The sequence below is a fragment of the Orcinus orca genome, chromosome 17 (genome assembly GCF_937001465.1).
Source record: "Orcinus orca chromosome 17, mOrcOrc1.1, whole genome shotgun sequence".
NCBI classification, from domain to species: domain Eukaryota; kingdom Metazoa; phylum Chordata; class Mammalia; order Artiodactyla; family Delphinidae; genus Orcinus; species Orcinus orca.
Genome location: NC_064575.1, coordinates 81,023,091 through 81,048,056, shown reverse-complemented (window position 1 = coordinate 81,048,056; position 24,966 = coordinate 81,023,091). Strand labels below are relative to the sequence as shown.

The 24,966-nt window shown below is 41.4% G+C and overlaps 1 protein-coding gene across 19 annotated transcripts in view; it reads right to left on the bottom strand.

The window, feature by feature from the left end:
- Positions 1 to 24,966, bottom strand: part of KHDRBS3 (KH RNA binding domain containing, signal transduction associated 3) — a 207,104-nt gene that overhangs the window by 97,530 nt on the left and 84,608 nt on the right. For all 19 annotated transcript variants that reach the window (XR_007472965.1, XR_007472966.1, XR_007472969.1 and 16 more), the window contains 3 exons: positions 19,283 to 19,399; positions 12,763 to 12,909; positions 4,114 to 4,253 (listed from right to left, as the gene is read on the bottom strand). Coding sequence is in view for 12 of the 19 variants with exons in the window: in XM_049700899.1 (XP_049556856.1) it covers positions 4,114 to 4,253; positions 12,763 to 12,909; positions 19,283 to 19,399 (404 nt within the window). In the remaining 7 variants the exon portion in view is untranslated. The remainder of the gene's footprint in view (positions 1 to 4,113; positions 4,254 to 12,762; positions 12,910 to 19,282; positions 19,400 to 24,966) is intronic.

Here is a 24,966-nt window from a genome sequence, read left to right as displayed (position 1 = left end):
TGCCTGCTACTTGGGGAAAGGGCCAGATGGGCCAGACAAGGCCAGTGGAGAAGCAACACAGAACTAGCCAGCTGTTCTGAAGAGGGGAAAGGAAGGGAGCATCCTTGGGGGCTCAAAACTGTGCAGCCCAGACCACCAGGGCAGCAGGCAATATATGCGGTGGAGACCCTACGGGGAAAACCACAGAGCTAAACAGAGAGTTTGCCTGGAGTGGCGTCAGTCCTAATCTTCCCTGATGTGTTCTCTGCTGGGGTCCGTGTGGGGAGTTAGGGAGGTGACGTACCACAGGGCTGCACAGGGCAGAACGGAAGTAAAGACACTTCCTTATCTCCTAAGTTAAAAAGGAGTAAGTTTAGTCCTCTCATTTGAAACTGAATGAAAAGGTTTTATTAAAATACTTATTTCTCCCTTCTGCAGGATTTACTTTTAGATCATTTACATCTTTCAGCAGAAAGCTACCCTGAAGTGATACCAGTGGGGAACATTCATGAAGATTCCAGTAATGACTTGTTCTGCTGTGAAATTCCAAAGTGGTGCTGTCCATGTGACCATTCCCAAAAAGCTAATCCCCTGGTAATCTAGTCACGTGACAGACAAGAACTACCCTAACAAAAAATGTTGTAAATGGTCAACACTTGATCAAAAGAGTCTAAAGAATTTGCGATTGTACTGTATTCACTCAACATGTATTTACTGAGTGATTCCTATATGCCAAACATTAGGGACACAAGTACCTTTAAGGTTTTACATAATACTGAGGGGTAACCAATGAAAAAGTGAACAAGTCAGAAAGGTAAATTCAGTTTGATAAGTGCTACCATGTAACCAAGAAGGGTGTTGTGGGCCGGCTTCTGGGTTATGGGGGCGGCCACTTCAAACAAGGCAACCAGCAAAGGCTTCTCTGACATGGTGCCTGTGTGTGTTGAGAACAGGATGCCGAGGGGCAGGCAGGCAACTGCAGACAGGCCTGCCAAGGAGGAGGAGTGAAGGCAAAGGACAGGGAAAGGAACGAGCTCGGCCTGTTCAAGGAACAGAAGGGAGACCAGTCTGGCTGGAGTGCAGGGTGGAAAAGGTGATCAAAGAAAAATAGGTTTAAGGCTTATTTCAGAGCTAAAATCAAAATGACTTACTGAGGGACTGAGTGTAGCGAGGATCTACCTATGACCGTCCAGTGGTCCCAGGACTAGAAAGCGCTAGGCTGCAATAAGTGCATTTGCCTTTTGTTTTATGACTGTTTTTAGCCATTTAGATGCTGTGAATTCTAAAACCATATTTTCCTCCGCTTTGGCCACTAGAAAGCTCAAAGCATAATCTAAAGACCAATTTTGCCAACCCTACAAAATAACATGTACCTTTTTGTGTATTAATCTCACCCTTAGGATTTTTGTAATTTTCTATCCTAATTATTTTCCATATTAATTTATTTTTCTTCTGGTAGATGGACATTAACTTAGCAAGTTACTATATGTGATCTGATGAGAAAAAGTAGTAAAAATATGTCCTTTCATCGTAGTTTGTATTAATTGTGCTGTAACTAATATATAAGAAAAGTGACAGAATGAAAATTCTATGGAAAAACTGCAAGGGGAGAATGAGTGGAAGAAAAAAAAAAAAAAAGATTCTGGATAAAAACAGAAGGGAAGGATCAAAGACAGGGAGAGGCATGGTTTCTGGAACCAGACTGCCTGCATTCCAGCCAGGCTCTAAAAATCCCCAGCTGAGTGACTGGAGCAAGTAACTGACTCCTCTGGCCTTGGTTTCCTCATCTGTGAAATGGTGACTTCAGCAAAACAGTGCCCGCCTCACAGGGCTGTTATGAGGCTTAACCTAGTTAATATCTGTAATGTGCGCAGAAAGCACTCAGTCAGTAGTAGGCACGATGTGAGTGTCTGTTAAAGGAAGTTTCAGTTCGGGATGTAAAGACAAGTAGGACTTAAACAGGTGAGAGGGCTAGAGAGCGGAACCACAGACTTGCAGACACAGGAGCAGTGTGAACAAAGGTTTGGAAGGGCAGAGCACACCCTTTAACCCAGTGGCGGTGTCGGGGGGAGGCAGGCGCTAAAGCAGGAAACCTGGCAAAGTAATGAACGAAGACCAACTGGGAGAGAGGTCTTAAGAGAAAGTACAGAAGGGCAACTGAATGCCTCTTAGAGGAACATGAATTTCACACTGTAGAAAACAGAGTATTTGAACGATCTGGTGCCACGCCAGCCCACAATCACATGGAGGGAAGGAGGCGGTGCCTGGCTCCTTGGCACGTGGGGAGCGGAAGTGCCCCGCGTCAGGTGTTGGATCAGCACGAACCAGCCACTGCTCCACAGGCGAACCACTGGGTCTGAAGTGTGACCTGAACGGTAATTCCATCCCAAAATACCCACTACCAAGGCAATGGAAAAGCTCAAAATGGCAAGCAGGGTATAGGCTGCCACCAAGAGGAATAATTTTTCACCTGGGCAGATGGAGGTATCTCTCCAGATACTACACTCCCTCAAAACAGAAAGTTTCTGCCTTCCTTGTCGATTCATAACATAACATTTTCAACTTAACTGAAAATGAGACAACTAGATTAGAAATTACCTTCAGCAAAAATGGAAGACCTGGTCTAAGGAACAGGGCATCCCCTAAATGGTGGCACTGCACGTGCTCTGTTATCTATATTCTCTATCCAAGGGATATCCGTTCTGTGGATGTCGCCTGATTTAGAGAAAAGGGCCTTTGCAGCTGTGACGTTAGGTCGAGAATCCTGAGATGGAAACACCACCCTGGGTCACCAGGTGGACTCTAAACACAGTCCCATGCATCCCCATGTGAGGGAGGCAACTGGAGATGCGAGACGGCAGCGCTAAGAAGGAGACGGAGCAGAGTGCGATGGCCTCAAGTCAAGGACCGCCTACAGGCACCAGAAGCTGGGAGGGTCACCACGACGTCCCCCCTACAGCCTCCAGGGGGAACAGCGGTCAGTACCTTGATTTTAGCCTAGTAAAGCTGATTTCAGACATCTAGCCTCCAGAACTATGACCAATCTCTATTGCTTAAAGCCACCAAATTTGTGGTAATTCATTGTAACAGCCACTGGAAACGAATATAGCAAATACGTAATTTCCTATGATTGCAAGTAAATTATTTAACAGGAGAAATGGAAATGATAGAGATTTACCGTTTACTGAACAGCTACATAAATTATTTCATTAAATCATCATCAGCAATCCTATTATTATTAGCCTGTTTTTTACAGAGAAAACCCACCTGGTACCATGCCCAGATCTGTGTTCCTTTTACATTGCAATAACACCTGTCTGTAACTGCTCTGACAGCGTGTCGATCAGCACTCAGCAGGGGGACTCACTCTTTATTCCTCCAAAGGAACTTGGATAAATGGAAGAAACCTATTTTAAATTATTTCATGCAAAACTCTACCTGAAAAAATATATACAGTCACCAGTGAAAAAAAGTCTGTGTTACTAATTTCCACTGAGTTCTTCTGGGGGCAAAAATGCAAAAATTAAAAATAATTTTCAAATAAGTTTGAGAGTCACGTCTCAATTTATAGCTTGCTTCAATTGACTTACGAATTCATTAACATATTTTTCATGATAAAAGCAGTCGTGATTCCGAGACAGAAATAAAAATTCGGTGTGCCTGGACAAGCTTCGGAGTTTCAGATACCACAGAGCATTTACACGGCATAAAAGGACAACGAGCATCGGGACACTCACCTGGTACCTGACACTGCTCAACACTGGAGATGCGGCAATGAACTAGCCTGGTACTGTCTGCGCTCACTGGGAAAACACAAGCTTCCACTATCTCCATTTGTGCATCAAAGCTATGACTTACATTCAAAGAATTAGGGGATTAATAACGTGAGGGTGATTAAATAAACTTATCTACAGTCACTAGCTAGTAAGTGGTACAGGTAATATTTAAGGCCAGGAATACCTCAGTCCACAGTGAATCCTCTTAATACGACACCATATTGCCTGAATGTATTCCTATAGGCTTTGTACCAATACACTGGTAAAGTCGCTTGCCCGTTAAAAAAGGAAACATTAAAACTGTTGCCATGGTACCCTATTCTAACAACAAACAGGTAAGTCAATTAATCACACCTACCTGGTTATTGCTGGGGTTGGTACACCTCTTGTACGCAAGGTAGGTTTCCCTCGAACAACTGGTACATCTGCATTTTCTGAACCACCATTCAAATATGTTAATTCCTGGAGCTGTGCTTGCCTGATTTCATCATTATAGTCCTACACAAAAGACAGAAGATAACAAAGAATTCAGGACATGAAGCAAATAATTTTTAATAGGAAAAAAAAAAAGGTAAGGAAAATAGTTAAATTCATAAAACAAGACTTGAGTTTGTTGAAATGAAAATTTATCAATAAATTGTTGTAAAAAGAAAAAAAAAAACAGTATTTTTCCCCTAAACTAGAATTTTCTACAGTCAGCCATATCTCCTTCTGCTGTGCATACTTTCCAAATGAAATATTTATAATAAAATTAAAATGGCACGTAACTGATATATGGACATTATTATTTACAACTCAATCAACCGGTAGTTACAGAGAGCCTAGTTTAGCCAGAACTATCTCAAGAAAGAAGAACGAAGTTGGAAGACTGGTATGTTCTCATTTCAAAACTTACTATAAAGCTATAGTAATGGAGAATGTATGGTACTGCCTTAAAAGGTAGACATAAAGATCAATGAAACAGAATTGAGAGCCCAGTTATCCATTATAGTCAATTGATTTTCAAATAGTCTCTAACAAATGGTGCTGTAACAAATGAATATCCACATCAAAAAAATAAGATGGGCCCTTTACTTTTTGCCATACACAAAAATTATATCAAAATGGATCAGAGACCTAAATGTAAGAGCTAAAACTGTAAAACTCTTGAAAGAAAACGTGAAAGTAAATTTTCATGATCCTGTATTACATAATGATTTCTTAGCTAAGATACCAAAAGCACAAATGAAAAAACAGTCAAATTGGACCAAGTCAAAGTTTAAAACTATTGTGCCACAAAAATACCATCAAAAAAGTCAAAATACAGCCCACAAAACAGAAGAAAATATTTTGAAATCCTATTACCTGATAAGCAACTTGTATTCATAATACATGAAGAACTCTCACAGCTCAATAATAAAAGGACACATAACCTAATTTTGAAAGGATAAATGATTTGAATAGGCATTTCTCTCTAAGAAAAACAGAAAGTAAGCCCAAGAAAAGAAGCTCGACATTATTAGTTATTATGGAAATGCAAACAAAAAACACAATGAAATACCACGAACATACTCCCTAGGATAGCAGTAATCAAAGAGATAAGCAATATCAAGTGTTGGTAAGATTGCAGAGATATTGAAACCCTTACAACTTTCTGGTGGCAATGTAAAATGGTCCAGCCACTTCGGAAAACCACGTAGTAGCTCCTCAAAAATGCTGAACAAAGGGTTACCATATGACCTGGCAAATCCATTCCTAGGTAATACCCAAGAAAATGAAAACATATATTCATGCAAAAATGTGTGTTCACAGCAGTATTAGTCATAATAGCCCCAAAGTAGAAACAACCCCAAAGTCCTCAACTGATAAGTGGACATATAAAATGTGGTATATGGTAAAATGGAATATTATTCAGCAATAAAAAGCAACTTGAATGAACCTTGATAACAGTATGTTAAGTGAAAGAAGTCAGGGCAAAAGACTACACATGCTGTACGTGTTTTATATGAGATGTCAAAAAACCCAGGGAAATCTAGAGAGAGAGATTAGTGGCGATGTAAGCCAGAGGAGTGTGAGAAGGTAGGGGAGCCAAGTGGGAGGGACCGCTAATGGCTACGGAGTTCCTTGGGGGGATGATAAAAATCTAAACCAGTTGGTAGTCATGGTTACAAAACTGTGAATATACAATAATCCAGTGAACTGTATACCTTATGGGTAAACTGTATGGTATCTGAATTATATCTCCATAAAAGCTGTGTAAAAAGAACAAAAACTAATTAGTGGTTGCCGAAGGTGGGAGAAGAATGGGGAGTGACGGCTGTTGGTTACAAGGTTCATTTTGGGAGGCAATACAAATGGCCCAGCTGAGATTAGGGGGACAGCTGCAGAACTCTGCGAATATACTAAAAGGCACTGAACTGTATACTTTATATGAGTGAATTTTATGCCATGTGATTTACATCTCAATAAAGATATTAAAAGGAAAAAACAACACACTGGAGGCAGAAACACCAGATGGAAGCACTTAAGTAATCCCAGTACGTGGTAAAGATGGCCTGGAGTAGGGAAGTGGCAGGAAGGATGGTGACAGGTAGATATGGAGTTATTTATAAGGCCTAATTTTATTAGAAATGGTAAAATATTGGATATGGGGGTATATGAACAAAGTCAAGAAGTTTGACTGGTTTCTGGAAGATAAGGAGAGTAACAAAGTGACATCATGATTTAATCAATTTTGTACAGGTCGAGTCTGCAATGGTCTATAGCACACAAAAATTGAGCTGTTGTAGAGCAATCAGACATAGGAACTGGAAATTCAGAAGTTAAAGATATGGATACAGAAGTGGGAAGGAAGGCCGCACACATTACAGAGAAGGGTGTGTCATCCCAGCTGGCCCTTGGCAGGCTCCTGGCAGATAACCTCTGAATCCGTGGTGGGTTCTGCCTACTAACAGTATGCTCCTTACCATTTTACTAAAAACGTGTGATTAATAAATTATTTTTAAAGCACATTCTAAATAAAATGTGCTACCTAAATGCTGAATATTGGCCCTGTTGAAAAGTGTTAGGAGGCAGGACATAAAATTGTATGTGGTTAAAAATTGATTCATGGGAAAAGAAGATAACTGAGGCCCTATTCAAAAATACAATTAAAAATCTAAAAAGAAAAATAAAAAAAAGAAAAGCATTGCTCTAAGTAAAGTTAGGTAATTTACAATGGTGCCACGAAAACTAGAATTAAAGCCTATTTTAAACATCATCTGTGTAAAAGTACATTACAGCAGACAGTGTAGTTAGGAGGGAAAAAAAAACCCCAAAAAGCAAAAAAACGGAATCTGAGTCAATCGCATCTGAGGTTAAGCCTGAATTTACCCAATCGGGCGGACCAGCTATGTGATTTTAGACAACTTCTTTAAATGTGAGGTAACTGTTTCTTCTGAGGTCAGATAGACACTATTGACATACACACTGTAGTTACAATTTTATTGGTCTTTGAAATAATGTTTTAGATCAGTAGGGAAACCAAATCACATATGGTAGCTTATAGATTAAATTATTTTTACAATTTTACATTTTAAACTAGTCACTAGTAAATTATCACTTCAACTCCCCACCTGAAAAGTGAAACTATTATAACATTAACACCAACACTATCACCAATTGTGAAGAGTAGAAAATTGATTAGAATTCTAATTAAATATGTGTAAATGGGATTTCTCTAGCCAGTAAGTTTAGGATCTATCTAAATGTGTTAGCCTGGAGAATAGGAAAAAAGTCTTAAAATAAAATCATCAAAAGTAATTTATTAAAAATTCAGTGGGTTCTCTAACTAGCCAGAGATGTACTCTTCAGACATATTTGCCCAAATATGCTAATATTTATGTCCAAGGTTAATCCTGGGATCACTGTTTGAATTATAATCTTTAAGAAGTAAGTGTCCATTATTTGAAGACTAATTAAATAAATTCTGGAACACGCACATAATGAAACATTATGCAGACATGAAAAAGGATGAAGTGAAACTTTACATATGCTCGTATGGACAGAGATCCAAAGCAACCTAAGTTAAAAAAAAAAAAAAAAAAAGAAAGGTTATGAGAGAGCACAGGACTTTCAGGATAACTAAGCAAGGAGCTCAGCAAAGCCTTTCCATAAAAAGCAACAGTAAAGGCTGACCAAACAGTTAAAAACGACCGCTTCGGGACTCTGGAAAGGAGAGTGGGAGTCTGTGGCAATCTTGTGCTCCCACCCCTCCTCCCCAGCCCAGATGACGCAGAAGTTCCACGAGGACGGGGAAAGCCGTGAAAACCAGTGACGGATGTTCACGTAATTTTGAAGAAAGTGTGAAATGACTCCATGCCCAGCAGCACTGTCAACATCAGTAGCAATTCTGATAGCAAATGAATAGAGGAGACCAGTCAATCAGCAAGCCGAATAATCACGTTCTGGGTGGGGCGAGCAACAAACAGACTGGCCAATTAGCCAGAAATTTAACAGCCTGGAGAGCCTCGATAAGCTCTCTGCACGTCTCCGCCTGCTGAAGAGAGGGCTATGCACACGTACAGCAGAGAACGGAGAAAGCTAAAGTGCCCCGCACCTCCTCGCCTGTGAACGTACAAAGGAGACACAAGGATTCCTGGCAGAAAGGAGAAGCCAGGGCAGACTGGAAAACTGAGTAGCCTTTGGATGTACTCCCCAAGGCACACCCAGTTCCATCAGCAGAGGGGGGAAGCCTTACTGACACAGGTGTCTGAGCACACCCTCTGACCAACCACTGGCTGATCTCTCAGCAATGCTGACCCAGAGAAAAATCCTAGCAGGCCAGGCTTCAAAATAAAAGTGAGAAGGAAAAAAATTAACAAAACTTTAAACCATGAAGGAGACAGACTGCAGATTTAGTCCAACTAAATTATTAAAGAAAAAAAAAAACCTGCAACAATAACCCTCTGGGAATAAAGTGAATCAGAATCCGATTTACTACAATACATTACTTAAAATGTGGTGTTCTCAACAAAAACCTAAGAGACATGAAAAGAAACAGGAAAATGTCACCTATACCCAGGGCAGGAAGAAACTGCCTAGGAGAGGGCCCAAATCTGGACCAGCAAAAAAAAAGAGATTAAAAAAATCCACAATAACTACAATGTAAAGTTAATCAGAGGAGCTCAACAGCAGATTTAAGATGGCAGACGAATGAATCAGTGAACTTGAAGTTAATTAAAAGGATTCAATCTGAAAAACACAGAGAAAAATGGATGAAGAAAAATGAGCCTCAGAGATCTGTGGGGCACCATCAAATGTACCAACATACATATAATGGGAATCCAGGGGTTGGGGGTGGTGGAGGAGGAAGAGAAAGGCAGAGAAATTTTAAAGAAACAATGGTTGAAAACTACCCACACATTTGAAGAAAAACATAAACCCACATATTCGCTTGAGATAAACATGTACACCACAGTCAAATAGTGGAAAATCAAAGATAAAAAGAAAGTCTGAGCAACAGCAAGAGAAAAACAACAGATTACATACAAAACCACAAAATAATTAATGACTCTTCACATCAAAAATAGTAGAGGCCAGAAAATAGAAGAATGGCCTCCTACCACATAAAAGAAAAAACCGTCGACCAAGAGTTATACACAGGTATACTCCGGAGGTATTGCAGATTTGGTTCCAGACCACTGCAATAAGGCAAATATTGAAATAAAGCCAGTCGTACGAATTTTTTAGCTTCCCAGTGCATATAAAAGTTATAGTTAACACTATACTGTAGTCTATTAGTGTGCAATACCATTATGTCTTAAAAAAAAAAGTACTTACCTTAATTAAAAAATACTGCTAAAAAATGCTAACCATTATTTGAGCCTTCAGTTGAGTCACAGTAGTAACATCAAAGATCACTGATCACAGATCACCATAACAGATATAAAATTAGTAAAAACATTTGAGATATTGTGAGAATTACCAAAATGTGACACAGAGACACGACGGGGACAAATGCTATTGGAAAAATGATGCCAAGACTTGCCTGACACAGGGTTGCCATAAACCTTCAATTTGTTAAAAAAAAAAAAACACAAAACAAACACAGTATCTCTGAAGCACAATAAAGTGAAGCGCAATAAAAAGAGGTACGTTTGTAAGCTAAACTTTAGGATATAGGTGAAATAAAAGACATGCCGAGAAAAAAACTTTTTTTGCTAGCAGACCTATGTTACAAAAAAGACTAAAGGAAGTCCTTCAGGCTGAAAACAAGTAACACCATATGTCAACTCTATCCGCATAAAGAAACAAAGAGCACCAGAAATGCTAGATGTGTGCTTTAACAGAAATGTCTATAAAAATACTGTACTACAAGCCAATATCCCTCATGATTATAGATGTAATAATCATTAAACTATTAGGGTTTTTTATATGTTTCCAGCAACATATAAAAGGGGTTACATATCACGACCAAGTAGAGTTACACCTGGGACTGCAAAGCTGGCCTGACATCTGAAATCACAAATGCAATACGCCGTTATTAACAGAATGAAGAAGAAAAGCCACGTGAGGGGCTCAATGGACAGAAGAGCAGTTAGCACAGCCCAACACCCATTTGTGACTAAAACAAACCAACAAACCCAAACCTCTTACCACCAGGCACAGAAGAGAACTTCTTCAACGTGATAAAGGGCAGCAAAAGAAACCCCACAGTTAACATCACACTTCACGGTAAAAGACTGAAAACTAGGAAAGGGTGTCTATCCTCACTTCTACTCAACAATGCACTGAAAGTTCTAGTCAGTGTAATAAGGAAGAAAATAAAATTAAATAAGAAATTAAAGGCATCAGATATGAAAGGAAGAAGTAAAGCTTTCTTTATTCACAGATCACATGATTCTGTATGTAGAAAATCCTGATAATTCCATTAAACACACACACACTGAAACTAATAAACACATTCAGCAAAGTCACAAGGTACAAACAAGATCAACTGCATTTCTATACACAAGTAACCACCTGAAAATGAAATTAAAAAAAAAAAATTCCGTTCACAATAACATCAAAAAGTATATAATACTTAGAAATAAATTTAACAAAAGAAATGCAAGCCTGGTATCCTGAAAACTATAAAACACTGCTGAGAAAAAATTTTAATATCTCTTAAAAAAATGGAGAGACGTTTCGTGTTCATGGACAAGAAGGTGCAATATTGTTAGGATGGAAAATTACCCCCAAATTGACTTATAAGTTCAACGCACTATCAAAACCCTAGCAAGGTTTTTTTTTTTTTTTGGTAGAAATTGACAAGCTGAATGTAAAATATACATAAAAATGCGAAGGAGCCAGAATAGCCAAAACAAGTTTGAAAAAGAAGAACAAAGTTGCAGAACTTACACAACCTGGATTTCAAAATTTGCTGTAAGGCTGAAGTAATTAAGCGTATGGTACTGGCGTAAGGACAGGTATATAAATCAATGGAACAGAACTGAGAATTCTGAAATAAATTCATACATTTATATTCCGTTAATCTTCAACAATAGTGCCAAGGCAATTCAATAGGGACAGAATTGTCTTTAACATATGGTGCTGGGACAACTGGATATCTACATAGAAAAAGATATATTTAGATACTAATCTAACACCGTACACAAAAAGTAACTTCAAGTGGATCATAGAGTTCAAGGCAAGAGCTAATACCATAAAACATTAAGGAGAAAACACAGCAGAAATTCTTGGCGCCTTGGGTTAGGCGAAGAGTTTTCTGGCCAGCTCAGGTTCAAGGTGAAAGAAGTTGGAGCCTACCTCCTGGTGGGAGAGTGAGAAGTGATGGGGCGGGAGGACGGCTGCTGCCACCGTCGGAGGACAGAGTCTGTCCTACTTGGCTAAGCCGGCACTCCCTCGTCCACACTGAATGACCACAAGGACATTAAACGTCTCCTTGGTCTTGTCAGTTACAATTTTAAAGTCATTGATATAAATATCTGATTCTTACCTGTCTCTCCCATTATATAAACTCCATAAGGGCAGGGGCCATGTCTTTTATTAGTCCACATGTGTCTATCAAGTAGAGAGCACTCAAAAGCTCTGTTTTTAAACTAAATGAATAATAGGATCATCACACTGGCTTGAGGGAACTAAAGAAAACTCTGTTAAGCTCCCAAATTAAAATACTTAATATGGTCTTATGCCCTGGCTTTTCCAAGACAATCATGATTTAAAACGTCCTTTCCCTATAAATGTGACAGTCTTCCTCACAGATAACATAATCGTGACACATGCTACAGTAGGTAAGTCAATCTACTACACCACTGGGAATCGCTGAACACAGTCTTATCCCAGACAGCTGTTTGGCAGATGTGACAGTTTCTCTAAAATAAACTGTCTGAAGAACCAATGTGTTCCAGTTTTTGTTTTTTAAATCTAGAACATGCAAATTATACAAAAGACTGAAATTAACTTTTGTAATGGAAATAGGGACAAATTCTCTTCAAATTATCACATTCTCAGCAATGTCAGGGTGTCTGAAAAGGATTAAAAAAGACCATCAACTGTTAACAAAAACATAAACACCCACACAGTGCCTTCCTCTCTGTGCCCGCCGCTCCGACACCATCAAGCATTCCTCACGCTGCACAGAAACCACGTGCTTCTCCCCTAAACCACACAAGCCTCCTGTGGGGCTGCGCTTACTCACGCGACACACCAACACTGAGCACAGCACTCGGCACGTGGACCGCACCAACGAGCGCCCGCTCGAGAGCAACGAATTTGTGAAGTGACTGAGTGTCACAGCAAGGCTCAGGGCCTGAGACCCCAAAGGCACACCGGTGACCGTGCTCTTCAACTTTCTTGCAGTATTACCTAATCTCTTTAAAAATCCCTGGCCTCACAGGTAAAGAAGGAATGATGCCAAGTAATTCACAGGGACACTGTAACAGACAAAGCGCTATGCAAATAACAATTACTGATAAGAACCGTCAAGGATTAAAACAAAGGGAGGACTTTAAAGTACAAATTAACTATCAAGAAAAACTGTACTCACCGGAATGAGGAACTTTTTGATTTCCTCCAGAGCATGTCCCATACGGGCATAGGCTTCTGCTGGCGGGGCAAACACTTCAATCAGAACATGGAGATCATCATTGAGGTGGAAGTACTTTGCTTCTCCACTTTTCCTCAACTCTTCTTCCTGAAAAAAGAAAAATCATGTTTAAAAGGGGGTCACTGTAAGAAAAGAAAAAGAAAAGAAAAACTACCCGAGCTTATCTGGCACGTGGTTATCACAAGAGGTTCACCCAACAGCAAACACCACCTAAGGAAGAAAGTTTCAAACATAAATCTGATCTTGCTGTCCCCAGGCCTTTATGGAGACCCCAAAGGCTTCCTGCTGCTGTGGGAGGGGTCTCAAGTCCTGCCTCTGGCCCAGGAGTCCTCCGGCCATCTCCCCAAGGCCACGCGCTCCGCAGCCTACCCGGCCCAACCCCTAGAGGCGCTGCAGAGAACCGCTTCGTGTTCCTCAGACTGGCCAAGCAACCAAGCTCACTTCTGCACTGGCTACCCTGTGTGCCCCTGAGCTGTCACAAAGCATTTACCACTATCTAAAATGCCTTACTTTTTGCTCGTCCATTTTCTAATTTTTCTCACTTAAGGTGATCACCATGGAGCAGAACCCATGATTGTCTTGTTTGGGGCTGCATGCTCCTTGTCTAGAAAAGTGCTTGGTAGATAGTAGATGCTCAACAAATATTTCTGAATGAATAGGTAAATATTATTTATTGACTTCTATGTTCATTTGCTCATTCATACAAAAAACCATTTCTTTCTACATGCCAGGCACTATACTCTATCTGAGAATAAAACAATGAATAAAATAAATGAAAAATTTATTATAGGATTTTATATGATTATGAGGAACATTAAAAAAAATTTTGGTGGATATAATGAAATTCAGGGGGGAAAAAACCCCAGATCATTAAGAGACCACTAACTTTGCTCCATTATCTTTTTCTAACAAGCCTTTGTTAGAGTAGCAATTACAGAATCGGGTTCTTTTAATAGTCTTTGTTCTCAACATTAAAATCAGACAGAGATTAAGATTAGTAGGAACCTACACCTAGAGTGATTTCTAAACGGCAGGAAACCTTCCTAGCCTCTCCAAAACCCACCCCGTAAGAAAGAGAACCCAGGAATTCCTGGCAACAGCACCTGTTGATTCCAAAATTAGCCAAGAGGATGAGGAGGCACACAGGCCCTTGACTTCACCCCTTAAGGCTTCAACTTTTGTTACTTAACTAATCTGAATTTTTACAAAGAAAAGACATATCAAAATAAAGAGCATGAAAAGGGCAGGGGATTTAGAGTTAGATAAACCTGAATTTTAGCCATGGTGGTCACCAGGTATGTGTGTGAGTTTGAACAGGTTATATGTAATCCAACACTTAGTTTGCAAAATCAATTTGGGGTTAACACATGTATATTAATGTAGGTCCACTGAGAAGACTACAAAGGCAGCTTGTGTAAAGGCCTGGCCCAGGAGACAGTATATATAGTGCCCAGGACACTGCCTTCTACGTGGCAGGCACTCAGTAAATGCTAGTTTCCTTCACATTTATGGAAAGTGGGCCAGAAACTGAAAGAAAAGAAGAAAAATATTTTTGAAGGGAGAGCAAACATAAGCTACCATAATATCCTACGCATTTCCTTCAAAATTTGTCAAGTATGAAAAGGACTATTGGGACTTCCCTGGTGGCGCAGTGGTTAAGAATCCGCCTGCCAATGCAGGCAGGGGACACGGGTTTGAGCCCTGGTCCGGGAAGATCCCACATGCCGCGGAGCAACTAAGCCCATGCGCCACAACTACTGAGCCGGCACTCTAGAGCCCGCAAGCCACAACTACTGAGCCCGTGCGCCACAACTACTGAAGCCTGCATGCCTAGAGCCCGTGCTCCACAGTAAGGGAAGCCACCGCAATGAGAAGCCCGCGCACCGCAACAAGAGTAGACCCCGCTCGCCACAACTAGAGAAAGCCCACGCGCAGCAACGAAGACCCAACGCAGCCAAAAATAAATAAATTTAAAAAAAAAAAGAAAAGGACTATTCTTTCATGCCAACGGTGGACTAGTTCTTGTTCTAATCGGAACATTTTCAATCATTTGATCTGACTCTGCCTTTCACAGCTGAAGTTTTAGAAACTGGATTCTATGCACAGTAGTTCATCTTTGAAAGCATGAACTACTGAAATGAACATTTCTTATCTTTTTCTAATATGGCACCAAACTAATGCTTTTAATGAGAGATTATAATTGCTGATTCATAGGCAAACATTCTCATTGCTATTACAAACCTAAGCTGGAACAGGAAGGCCTTCTTACCATAACCACAGCTGTCACGCAGCTCCATAGACTGAGCAGTTATGAATGGGTTACTTCTTGGGTTAATGATGAGAGGCAATGCAGTGTTTGGGGAAGAACACAGACTGTGTTCTTGAAGTGCTGCTTTCAAGCCCCAAATCCAATGACTGGTGACGTTACTTTATCCCCATCTTGAAGAGGTGATTTTAAAATGGATAATAATAGTGTAGTACCTACTGCTCAAAGGGTTGTTGTAGTAATAAAGGAGTGATTATAAGTCATTAGGAGTTATTAGGAATAAAGGAATTGGAGTAATTCGAAAGACACAGGAAGTCTTTAGAATTATGCCTACCACGTAATAAGCACTCAAATGATAAATATAGTAATGATAACTATTATTACATAACAACAGTATTAATTATTCCATTATTCTATAATATAGATGAGGTGGGCAAAACGTCTAGCATGTTTGGCACAAACTGAAGGCTCCACAGACCGCAGCATTATAGTGATGATTATGCTACGTAACCACCTGATACCTGTCAGCGATGACTCCTATAATATCATCAATGTAGCAAATACAAGAAGAAAATGAATTATGTTCACATTAGAATTTAAATGGTGAACACTCTGAAAATCTAAAAGGATGAGATTTTAGTACTAAGGAATGGAAATCTCTTTAGAAATAAACACTGTTAACTGAGAATTTTCTGTAGACTAAAAATTAGTAAAAAGGATCAACTGAAATCAGTATTCAAGAGTTCAGGCAGTGAGGATCTGATTACGATACAGCAGATGGGACACCTGTCTACTTAAATTATCACCTGTGGTTACTGTCAGTGAAATGCTTTTGAAGGTGTAACTGATGGACCACCTGGCACAGCATGACGGGCGAGAAGGAGACACGGTGGGCCGGGTGGGGTGAAAGGGGCTGTTCCTACCGTACTGAAGAACTTAAAGAAGGACATGACAGACTCAGCACGCGGCATTATCAGTCCAAGACCCACAGAGCCAGAAGCATCCCGGAAGATTCTACTGCTTATGGCCACAGGCTGATGGAGTCAACAGACCAGGCAGAGTTCAGGCGTGTGCTAACGACCAGCACGTTGCCTGGTCATCGCTATGGGAGGCTTAGGACGGTGTCCGGAGGACAGTGAAAATCTGGGAGCTCGACTGGCAACATTTGGAAAGATTCAAATAACTCTGAGTATATGAACGCTAAAGTCCCACTGAGCCTTCCACACTGGCAGAAGCCTGTCTCGAACAGCCAAGGTACTTCCTTGAAAGGAGATGACAATTCTCATGCTTTACTACTGCTACCCTTTATCACCTCCTGGCCTAAGATCAGATCCCTGCTTGCCCCAGAGATGCAGAGAACAAAAGAGCTAAGCTAAATCTAGAGGAGAAGGCTGCGTGAGTATAGTAACTGTAACGTCTCCTGGTGTGTATGCACTGGACGCTTCCTCCCAGTCTTCCCAGTAAGGATCTGGGACCTTTTACTAGAATGACTGCACACTGAGATGAAGAAACACTCATGCAGTTTGAGGATTCACAGACTAGGCTCTGAGCAAATGCTGCCCCACTGAAGGCCGCCGATGGAAGTGGGGTTTAGGGGCCGAGAGGTGAAGGGCTTCTGCTCCCAGGCCGTTGACCGTGGGCCCAATGGACTACGCTACTTCCTCAGTTTCTAGGTGTCTTGATGGAATGTAAATGATCAGCCACTTGCAGAATCCCCCTGTTGACTTGCTGACCCATGCGGTCAAGGACACAGAAATGAGAGGATTAGTGAAGGGGTGATAAGTGGTCTGGGAAGAGGCCCAAGTGTGTAAGAACAGGGAGCCCCACGTGAGGCAGAGCATGCACTCAGTGACCAGGCAGCCAAGGGGACCCACTGCAGCAGACGTCAAAGCACCTCATTCCCCAGCCACCTCAATGCTACTCAAAGGACTCATGAACAAAGTACCTATGGTGACAGGGAAAGAGGTCTTGTTTTTGTTTGTTTGTTTTAATTTTTATTGGGTTACAGTTGCTTCACAATGTTGTGTTAGTTTCTGCTGTACAGCAAAGTGAATCAGTTATATGTATACATATATCCACTCTTTTTTAGGTTTCCTTCCCATTTAGGTCACCACAGAGCACTGAGTAGAGTTCCCTGTGCTATACAGTAGGTTCTCATTAGTTACCTATTTTATATGTAGTAGCGTGTATACGTCAATCCCAATCTCCCAGTTCATCCCACCCTCACAGGGAGAGCGGTTATGCATTACTCCACAACACGGATTCCCCTCAAAAAGGATTCCAGGCTACTGCCACTGCTGACTGTCTAATATGCCAGCAGCAGAGAACCACCACCAGACCTTAAAATGGCAATATGGCCTGGGAGGACCACCCAGCCCTGCTATGCTATTTAGCATCCCTTTCATTAAATGCACAGCCAGGCACTTGCTAGTTTTGGACATATAATCTGGCTAAAGACTTGCCTTCCCTGCTTCCCTTCTACCTGTAAAAGGATCTTTGGGGGCCCTGATCACTGCCGCCAGAGCAGAAAATGTTGCTTCTCACCAAGGAACTCCCTTAATAACAAACAAGAGCAGCACAAAGTCTATGGGCTTCACTGGTCATATCATGGACCTCATTACCAGATGGCCTTCCTGAAAACTTAATTAAGATATCAGCAAGGATGGGATACTTTCCAACAAGATACACATAATTTCTGACCAACTGACCAATATAGAGTTCCACTTGCTCCTACTGCCAGAATAGATGAGTCAGGGAACCAGAGTAACATCATTTGAGACAGTGATGTTTAGTGAGCAGTCAACCTAACCTGGCCATGCATTAGAATCTTTTAAACACCTACTGGAAATTCATTTTGAGGTTTCACCCTAAACAGGTTGGTGCATGGGACTCTCTCTCTCTCTCTCTCTCTCTCTCTCTCTCTCTCTCTCTATATATATATATATATATACACACACACACACACACAATTTTGGCCACGCTGCGCAGCATGCAGGCAGGATCTTAGTTCCCCGACCAGGGATTGAACCCATGCCCCCTGCAGTGGAAGCGCAGAATCTTAACCACTGGACCACCAGGGAAGTCCGGGACTCTATATTTTTAAACAGCATCCCATATGAGTCTGACATATAGCCATGTTTTAATCAAATAATATAATGAACTTCCCTGATTAATCCAATAATATATTTAGTTTCTCTGAATCTCACTTTTCTTACATACAATAAGGAAAATATTATGTATCTGTCACCATTTTTCCAAGGGTAACATGGAGTAATGCACGTAAAATGTCTCACAGAGTACCTGACTCACAGTGGCTGCTCAATAAACAAATGGTGGCTTTTTTTTTTTAATTATAAAAGCTACTGTTAAATGGACTTTTTTGTGAGGAGGCTGGATTTTGTCTAAATAACTTTTTTTCTAACAATCATTTCATGGAAAGTGATCACTCAATGTGGATTTTGTTCTCTGTAGTATAAATCTTTTTAATAATGAGAGAACAACAAAGTAATAATAGAACTACATAAGCGACAGCACATTATGAAATGTGAAAATTTCTTTCAGAATTGGTATATTTAAGAAAGTGATCAATAAAAGTAACTCAGTAATTTTAGCTTATTTAGAAGAGGAGGCAGTTATGTGAATACATGCACGAAGAACAACTATGTGTTAGAATAGGAAGTAATTATTAAAACATTTACAATCAATTTTAACTTGGTAAAATGCATAGGATATCAAAAGAAAGGCAAAAAGGGCAAATAAAAGCATATACTTTATAAAGTCAACAATATGAAACACAGGCATAGAAAAAAAGACCTGAAAGAACTAATCTAAAATGCAAATAGTAATGGTGAGACTATAGATAACTTTCATTTCTCTTCATGATAATTTCAATACCACTGTACTTTCTGGAACGTATTGCTTCTAGAATCAAAAGCACAGGTGCTACAATTTCACTGTATAAATAAAAATAATAGTTACAGATTTGGTTTAAGATACTACATATTCTGAAACTGGCCAGAGTGACCGAATTTTCTAAATAGTATCACAAATATATCACTCTATATAGCATTTTCACATAATTTCATTTGAGGTCCTAGTTAGCTTTTATATCATATGTACTAATACCATGGATGATCTCAAAGTACATTATATAACTTGACTAAAAAAGTAGCCATTGTTTATAATAAGTATTACCTTTGCCTTGTCTCTCATGGAGCCTTTTCCAAGGATGGACATTTTTGTCAAGGTTTCTTCTTGCAAGCGCTTCAGAGAATTGCCACGTGGCCCCAAAAGTTTTCCCACAAAGTTGAACTAGGAGAAACAAAAGGACAAATTTGTAACATTCGTATCTGAGGAAAATAATTTATTTCTTGAATTTTAGGAAACACTGCAGTCAGTATGCTACACATCATTGACTAACGACAAGTATTTAAGTTACTGCTACATGCATCACCCTATAATGTTTCCCACAAACCACACAAAACAGGGCTAAAACAAACAAAGGATGTATTTCTTTCTACCAAATCACTTCAGTGATGGCTGTATTTTACAAATTGTATCAATAAAAGAAGTTAATTCCCAGAATTCCTTAGTTGCCATCCTGACAATTTCAGCACACATTCAACATCAACCACGAACAGTGCTGGAATTAGACTGTTGGTGAGGAAAAACGACACCAAGTGTCCTGTAATGTGCACTAAACTGGTCACCATGGAGTGTCTGGGTTCTTCTACCCGGTCAGCACTTAAGCCTCAGTTAATCAACCACTGAGGGCACTGGCCTAGATGAGCGCTACGCCTTCAGTGGCTGACCAAGGCTTTATGACAAAATCCACCTGTCTATTCAGCCTAGATGCGGAGGTTCTTTAGTCAGCATGCAGAGTAGCAGTGAATTAATTAAGGGTACTACGGACTCTGAGGATAGACTGCCATGGTTGTAAAACCTGGCTTTTCCATTTTCTTGCTGAGTGACCCTGGGCTCGGGGTCACTAGGCCTTGGTTTCCTCATCTGTAAAGTGGGAATAATGAACGGCAATAGGACCTACCCTTGCAGGGTATTTTGAGGATTACATGGGTCAACATAAACAAATCATTTAGAACAATGTTTAGCACATTAATAGAGAATAAATACATACAACTGAATGAAATAATTATTGATAGGAATTTCACACAACTTCTAAAAGCCTTACAATAATTATGAATTCTTCTTGCTTCCAAATAGAAAGTCAGCCCTATTTACCAGGAGAGAAACTGTTCTCTTTGGCAGGATTCTTGATCACAAACTCACGTAGTTGCTGCTGCGATATCAGCCACCTTCCATGAGCCATGCCACTGCTGTGCTGTTGCTGTTTTTAAGACAAAATCGTTCCTCGTGTCTCTAACTATGGTAATTAAAGTAATTTTCCTGAAATATGTACTTTTAAAAAGTCAAAATGGTATTTTTTCCTTGCCCACTTTCAATTTTATTGGTCTTCAACAAAAACTAAATTGTCTATTTTTAACCTTTACATGTCATCTTTTTTTCTGCTTTTTAAAATTTAATTTTAAGTAAATTACTTTAAAAAATATAGAAGTGAGGTCTACAGAGTTTAAAATATCAAATACTACTACAAGGGGCGGGGGGGCGGGGAATCAATGTCTCAACCCACCCTCCCTCATTCGTGTTCCCTGTTTTCTCTGCTTTATCTTTCTGGAAATCCTACTATCGGATATTGGGCCTCCTGAGTTGGATCTGTAAGTTTCTCTGATTTTTCCTCCCTCCTTCACCACCCTCTGTCTTACTTTCTGGGAGATTTAATTACGTTTCCTACATTTCTACTGATTCTCTCATTTCTGCTATCACATGTTTCACTACTAACAGCAGTTTCTTATATCTGTCCCTTCCTTATGGCACTTTGGAAGTAATACAAATTCTTATCCTCCTGAGGCGTCAAAGGCGGTAGCTGTCCCCTCCCCGACGCCGTGGAGCTCACAGAGCCTGCTTCTTCCCACAGATTCCCCTTACCCTCCACGTTCTGAGAATCTGTTTCTTGCTACACTATGGCCTTTCCTCACATGAGTGGTAATCCTCTGCTATTGGTTTCTAAAAATTTTAAATTGAGGCTCAAACAGGCTAACTGGATGTTCTGCTTTCATACATGCAATCTGACAACTGGACATAACAATTCACTGCAACACAGCAGCCCAGTTTTTTCACCCAAAGCTACTCAAATATCAATATCTGTATTTCTTTTTCCTTGTGCTAGGCATTTCCCCGAATAGGAATTCCCCAACTTCCTAGGAGGAGGTATATAAGCCTGGCTGCCAGAATACGAAGAATCCCATTATGAAGCACACACACCTCTATTTAAAGGAAATAATTCCCACATCTTCAGTGTGGCATCTCACTGCAGCCCTCAGCCGTACCCATCTGGGTCTTAGAACCTAAAGTTTCTCTTATTCAAACTCTTCAGGAAATCTCCCGTCTGTTGCTAGGTTAAAAAGGGCAGACGCCTGCTTTTCTCAGCTGGGGAGAGGATCCAGGGGTCTAACTACTTTCATGCACACTTTCCACCAAGTTCCCTCTTGTCATTTCCACCCCATAAATTCACATGCAGCTAACTGGTATCTACAATTCCCGAGAGTCTTCTCGAGGTTTTTCCCACACTAGTAGGCATGTTTCTGGTTGGCTTTCTCTTGCCCTGCAAGCTCAGGATTCTGCTTTCTCTGGTCTTTACCAGAGAAGGTCATTACCATTTATCCATATATTTTGCAGCCACCAAAAATTTTTTTCTTTTTTTTAAACATCTTTATTGCAGTATAATTGCTTTACAATGGTGTGTTAGTTTCTGCTGCATAACAAAGTGAATCAGCTATACATATACATATATCCCCATATCCCCTCCCTCTTGCGTCTCCCTCCCACCCTCCCTATCCCACCCCTCTAGGTGGTCACAAAGCACCGAGCTGATCTCCCTGTGCTATGCGGCTGCTTCGCACTAGCTATCTATTTTACATTTGGTAGTGTATATATGTCCATGTCACTCTCTCACTTCGTCCCAGCTTACCCTTCCCCCTCCCTGTGTCCTCAAGTCCATTCTCTACATCTGCGCCTTTATTCCTGTCCTGCCCCTAGGTTCTTCAGAACCTTTTCTGTTTGTTTTTTAGATTCCATATATATGTGTTAGCATACGGTATTTGTTTTTCTCTTTCTGACTTACTTCACTCTGAATGACAGACTCTAGGTCCATCCACCTCACTACAGATAGCTCAATTTCGTTTCCTTTTATGGCTGAGTAATATTCCATTGTATGTATGTGCCACATCTTCTTTATCCATCCATCTGTCAATGGACACTTAGGTTGCTTCCATGTCCTGGCTATTGTAAATACAGTGCAGCACCGAATTTTACTAACATCGTTTGTCCATTGTTGTCTCACACTCCCATTCTTATCTTCATAGATCAGTGCCTTTTTAATTCATTTATATTCATTTTAGCAGGTTTCAAGGATAGCATAAAAATTAATTTGTATTCAAACAACCATATATATATATATATCACGTCTGTAACAGTTAAATATCTCCCAATTAATAAAAATTAAGAGACCTAGGGGCTTCCCTGGTGGCGCAGTGGTTGAGAGTCCGCCTGCTGATGCAGGGGACATAGGTTCGTGCCCCGGTCCGGGAGGATCCCACATGCCGCGGAGCGGCTGGGCCCGTGAGCCATGGCCGCTGAGCCTGTGCGTCCGGAGCCTGTGCTCCGCAACGGGAGAGGCCGCAACAGTGAGAGGCCCGAGTACCGCAAAAAAAAAAAAAAAAAAAAAAAAAAAAAAAAAAATTAAGAGACCTTAGAAAACATCCAAACACCTAATTTCATACTGAGGAAACTGAAGTCCACAGAATGATATGATTTACTCAAAGTCACTTGATAAAACATAAAACCACGAGATTCCATATAAGAAGGAAGAGCATTTTATCTGCAGTTTTCTTTCTCCATTTAACTTCTATTAGTCTTTTGCTCACAAAAAGTATACAAACGCGCATTTTGACCGTCGGAAGCACTTCTGCTCTCTTCTTTGTCACCACACACTGCGCGTTAGTTGCATCACCCTGGTCAAGTTACCCTCGTGAGTTGCAGACGCCTCATCCACAACACAGGGGTCAACCGCTTACTGCGGGCGCCTGATGTATGAATTAATATGAAAATGCAAAAAATCACCTAGCAGAGCAGCCGGCAGGCTGTGCACTCTCTGTGCTGACAAATCAGTAAGTAATGAATGGATGAATTTAACTATCATGAACATACATAAATAGGGGTGAACAATGCCCACCTTGTACGTGTACAAGGCTGCCGAGAAGCCACCACCTGGAACAACACGGCCGCACCCAGGCCACCCAGGTGGGTCGAGGGGCCGAGCTCCGTCTGGGAGTCGGGGTGTGAGGTAGAACCAGGCATGTGGATGCTGACCGTCTGCACAGCTGAGCCACACAACGGCGATGGGCTTGGTTGCCCGACGGGGGTCTCCACCCAAGCTGCGTCGCCTCCCCGGCAGGCGTTTGGAGATGGCCAGAGTACCTGGTGACAATGACTGTGGGCCACCACTGCATTAGTGGTCAAAGGCCTAGCAGTCACACATCAGCGTGGATGGGGCCGCCCTTCACAGCGAGGAAGCGGCCTGTATAAAACGTCAGTCGTGCCTGTTCAGAAGCCCTGCTGGCTGAAAGGAGGAGCCACAGACCTGTTGCTTACTCTGCCTCTTCGGCTCGCAGCCCTTGCTGCTGTCTCCCTCAGATCACAAGTTCACTTCCTCCAGGGGTTCTAGAAGATACCCCACACACACATGCACCCCTGAAGCCCACCACGGCCCGCACCTGCGACAGGGCCTACGGGCTGAGCACGGTTCAGACTTTGAATGAGCAACTGAGCAGCACAGCCCTCCGATCTGCCGAGTTCTATGACCCACCGAGGGTCCGGCCACCTGCTCCCGAACTCTGAGGCGCGTCGAGGGCTCCCTCTCGCCCGCGGTGTGACCCCAGCAGTGTCCTCAGCCCCACCGAGTCTACCATGGCTGAGGGTCACAGGGGTCATTAAGCTGAAGGGTCATCATGAAGACGAAAACGTAGCGCATCCAGCGCTGAGGGCTGGGACCTGCTGAAAGTCACCTGAGCCCACGCACCCTCTGCACTCCTGGGAACGGCTCACTGCAGAGAACTACTCTTCCCCAGACGCGGGCGACCCCCTTGCTTCTCTAGGCTGGACACAGACCCTCCTTTCTTTGCGCCATAAAAGATTAGCTGTTCTTTTTGTCTCCACTGATCAGTCAGAGAATGTCCCTTAACCTGACGTGATCGAACTCCAGTTAAGCTTCTGTCCTTTCCTCACACAGGCAACCTGGGCTGGCACAGGCCTCTGCGACAGGCCCTCTACTCCCAGGGACCAGCTTTGGGCGAGACGCTCTCTGCCGCCTGTCCCTTCCTGCCCCCCGTCCTGTCCTCCACCCACGTCCCTGCACCTTCCCGGCCTCGTCCACTCTCTCTCTCTGTGGTCTGACCTCTGAGACACCGACAGACCTCAGGCTCAGAGCTCTCCCTATCACAAGAGCAGCCCCTTTCCCTGATCTTCCAGAAGTCTGTCCTCCTTAAGCCAGGATTTGTTTTCTATTTGATGAGTGTATTGGCAAGACAGACAGTAAGAACCTAATACATTTCAGCCTTGATTTTTACTAATGATTTCATTTGTGCACAGATTTGAATCGCAGGTAAAAGTGTTATTTCCAAGACCAATGATTTTTCTCCAGATGCCAATTATTATATGACAAATATACTATCGTATTACAAGTGTTACAACTGTAAATAGGAAACTTTTCAAATGATTATGAAGATGGTAAACCAACATACAGT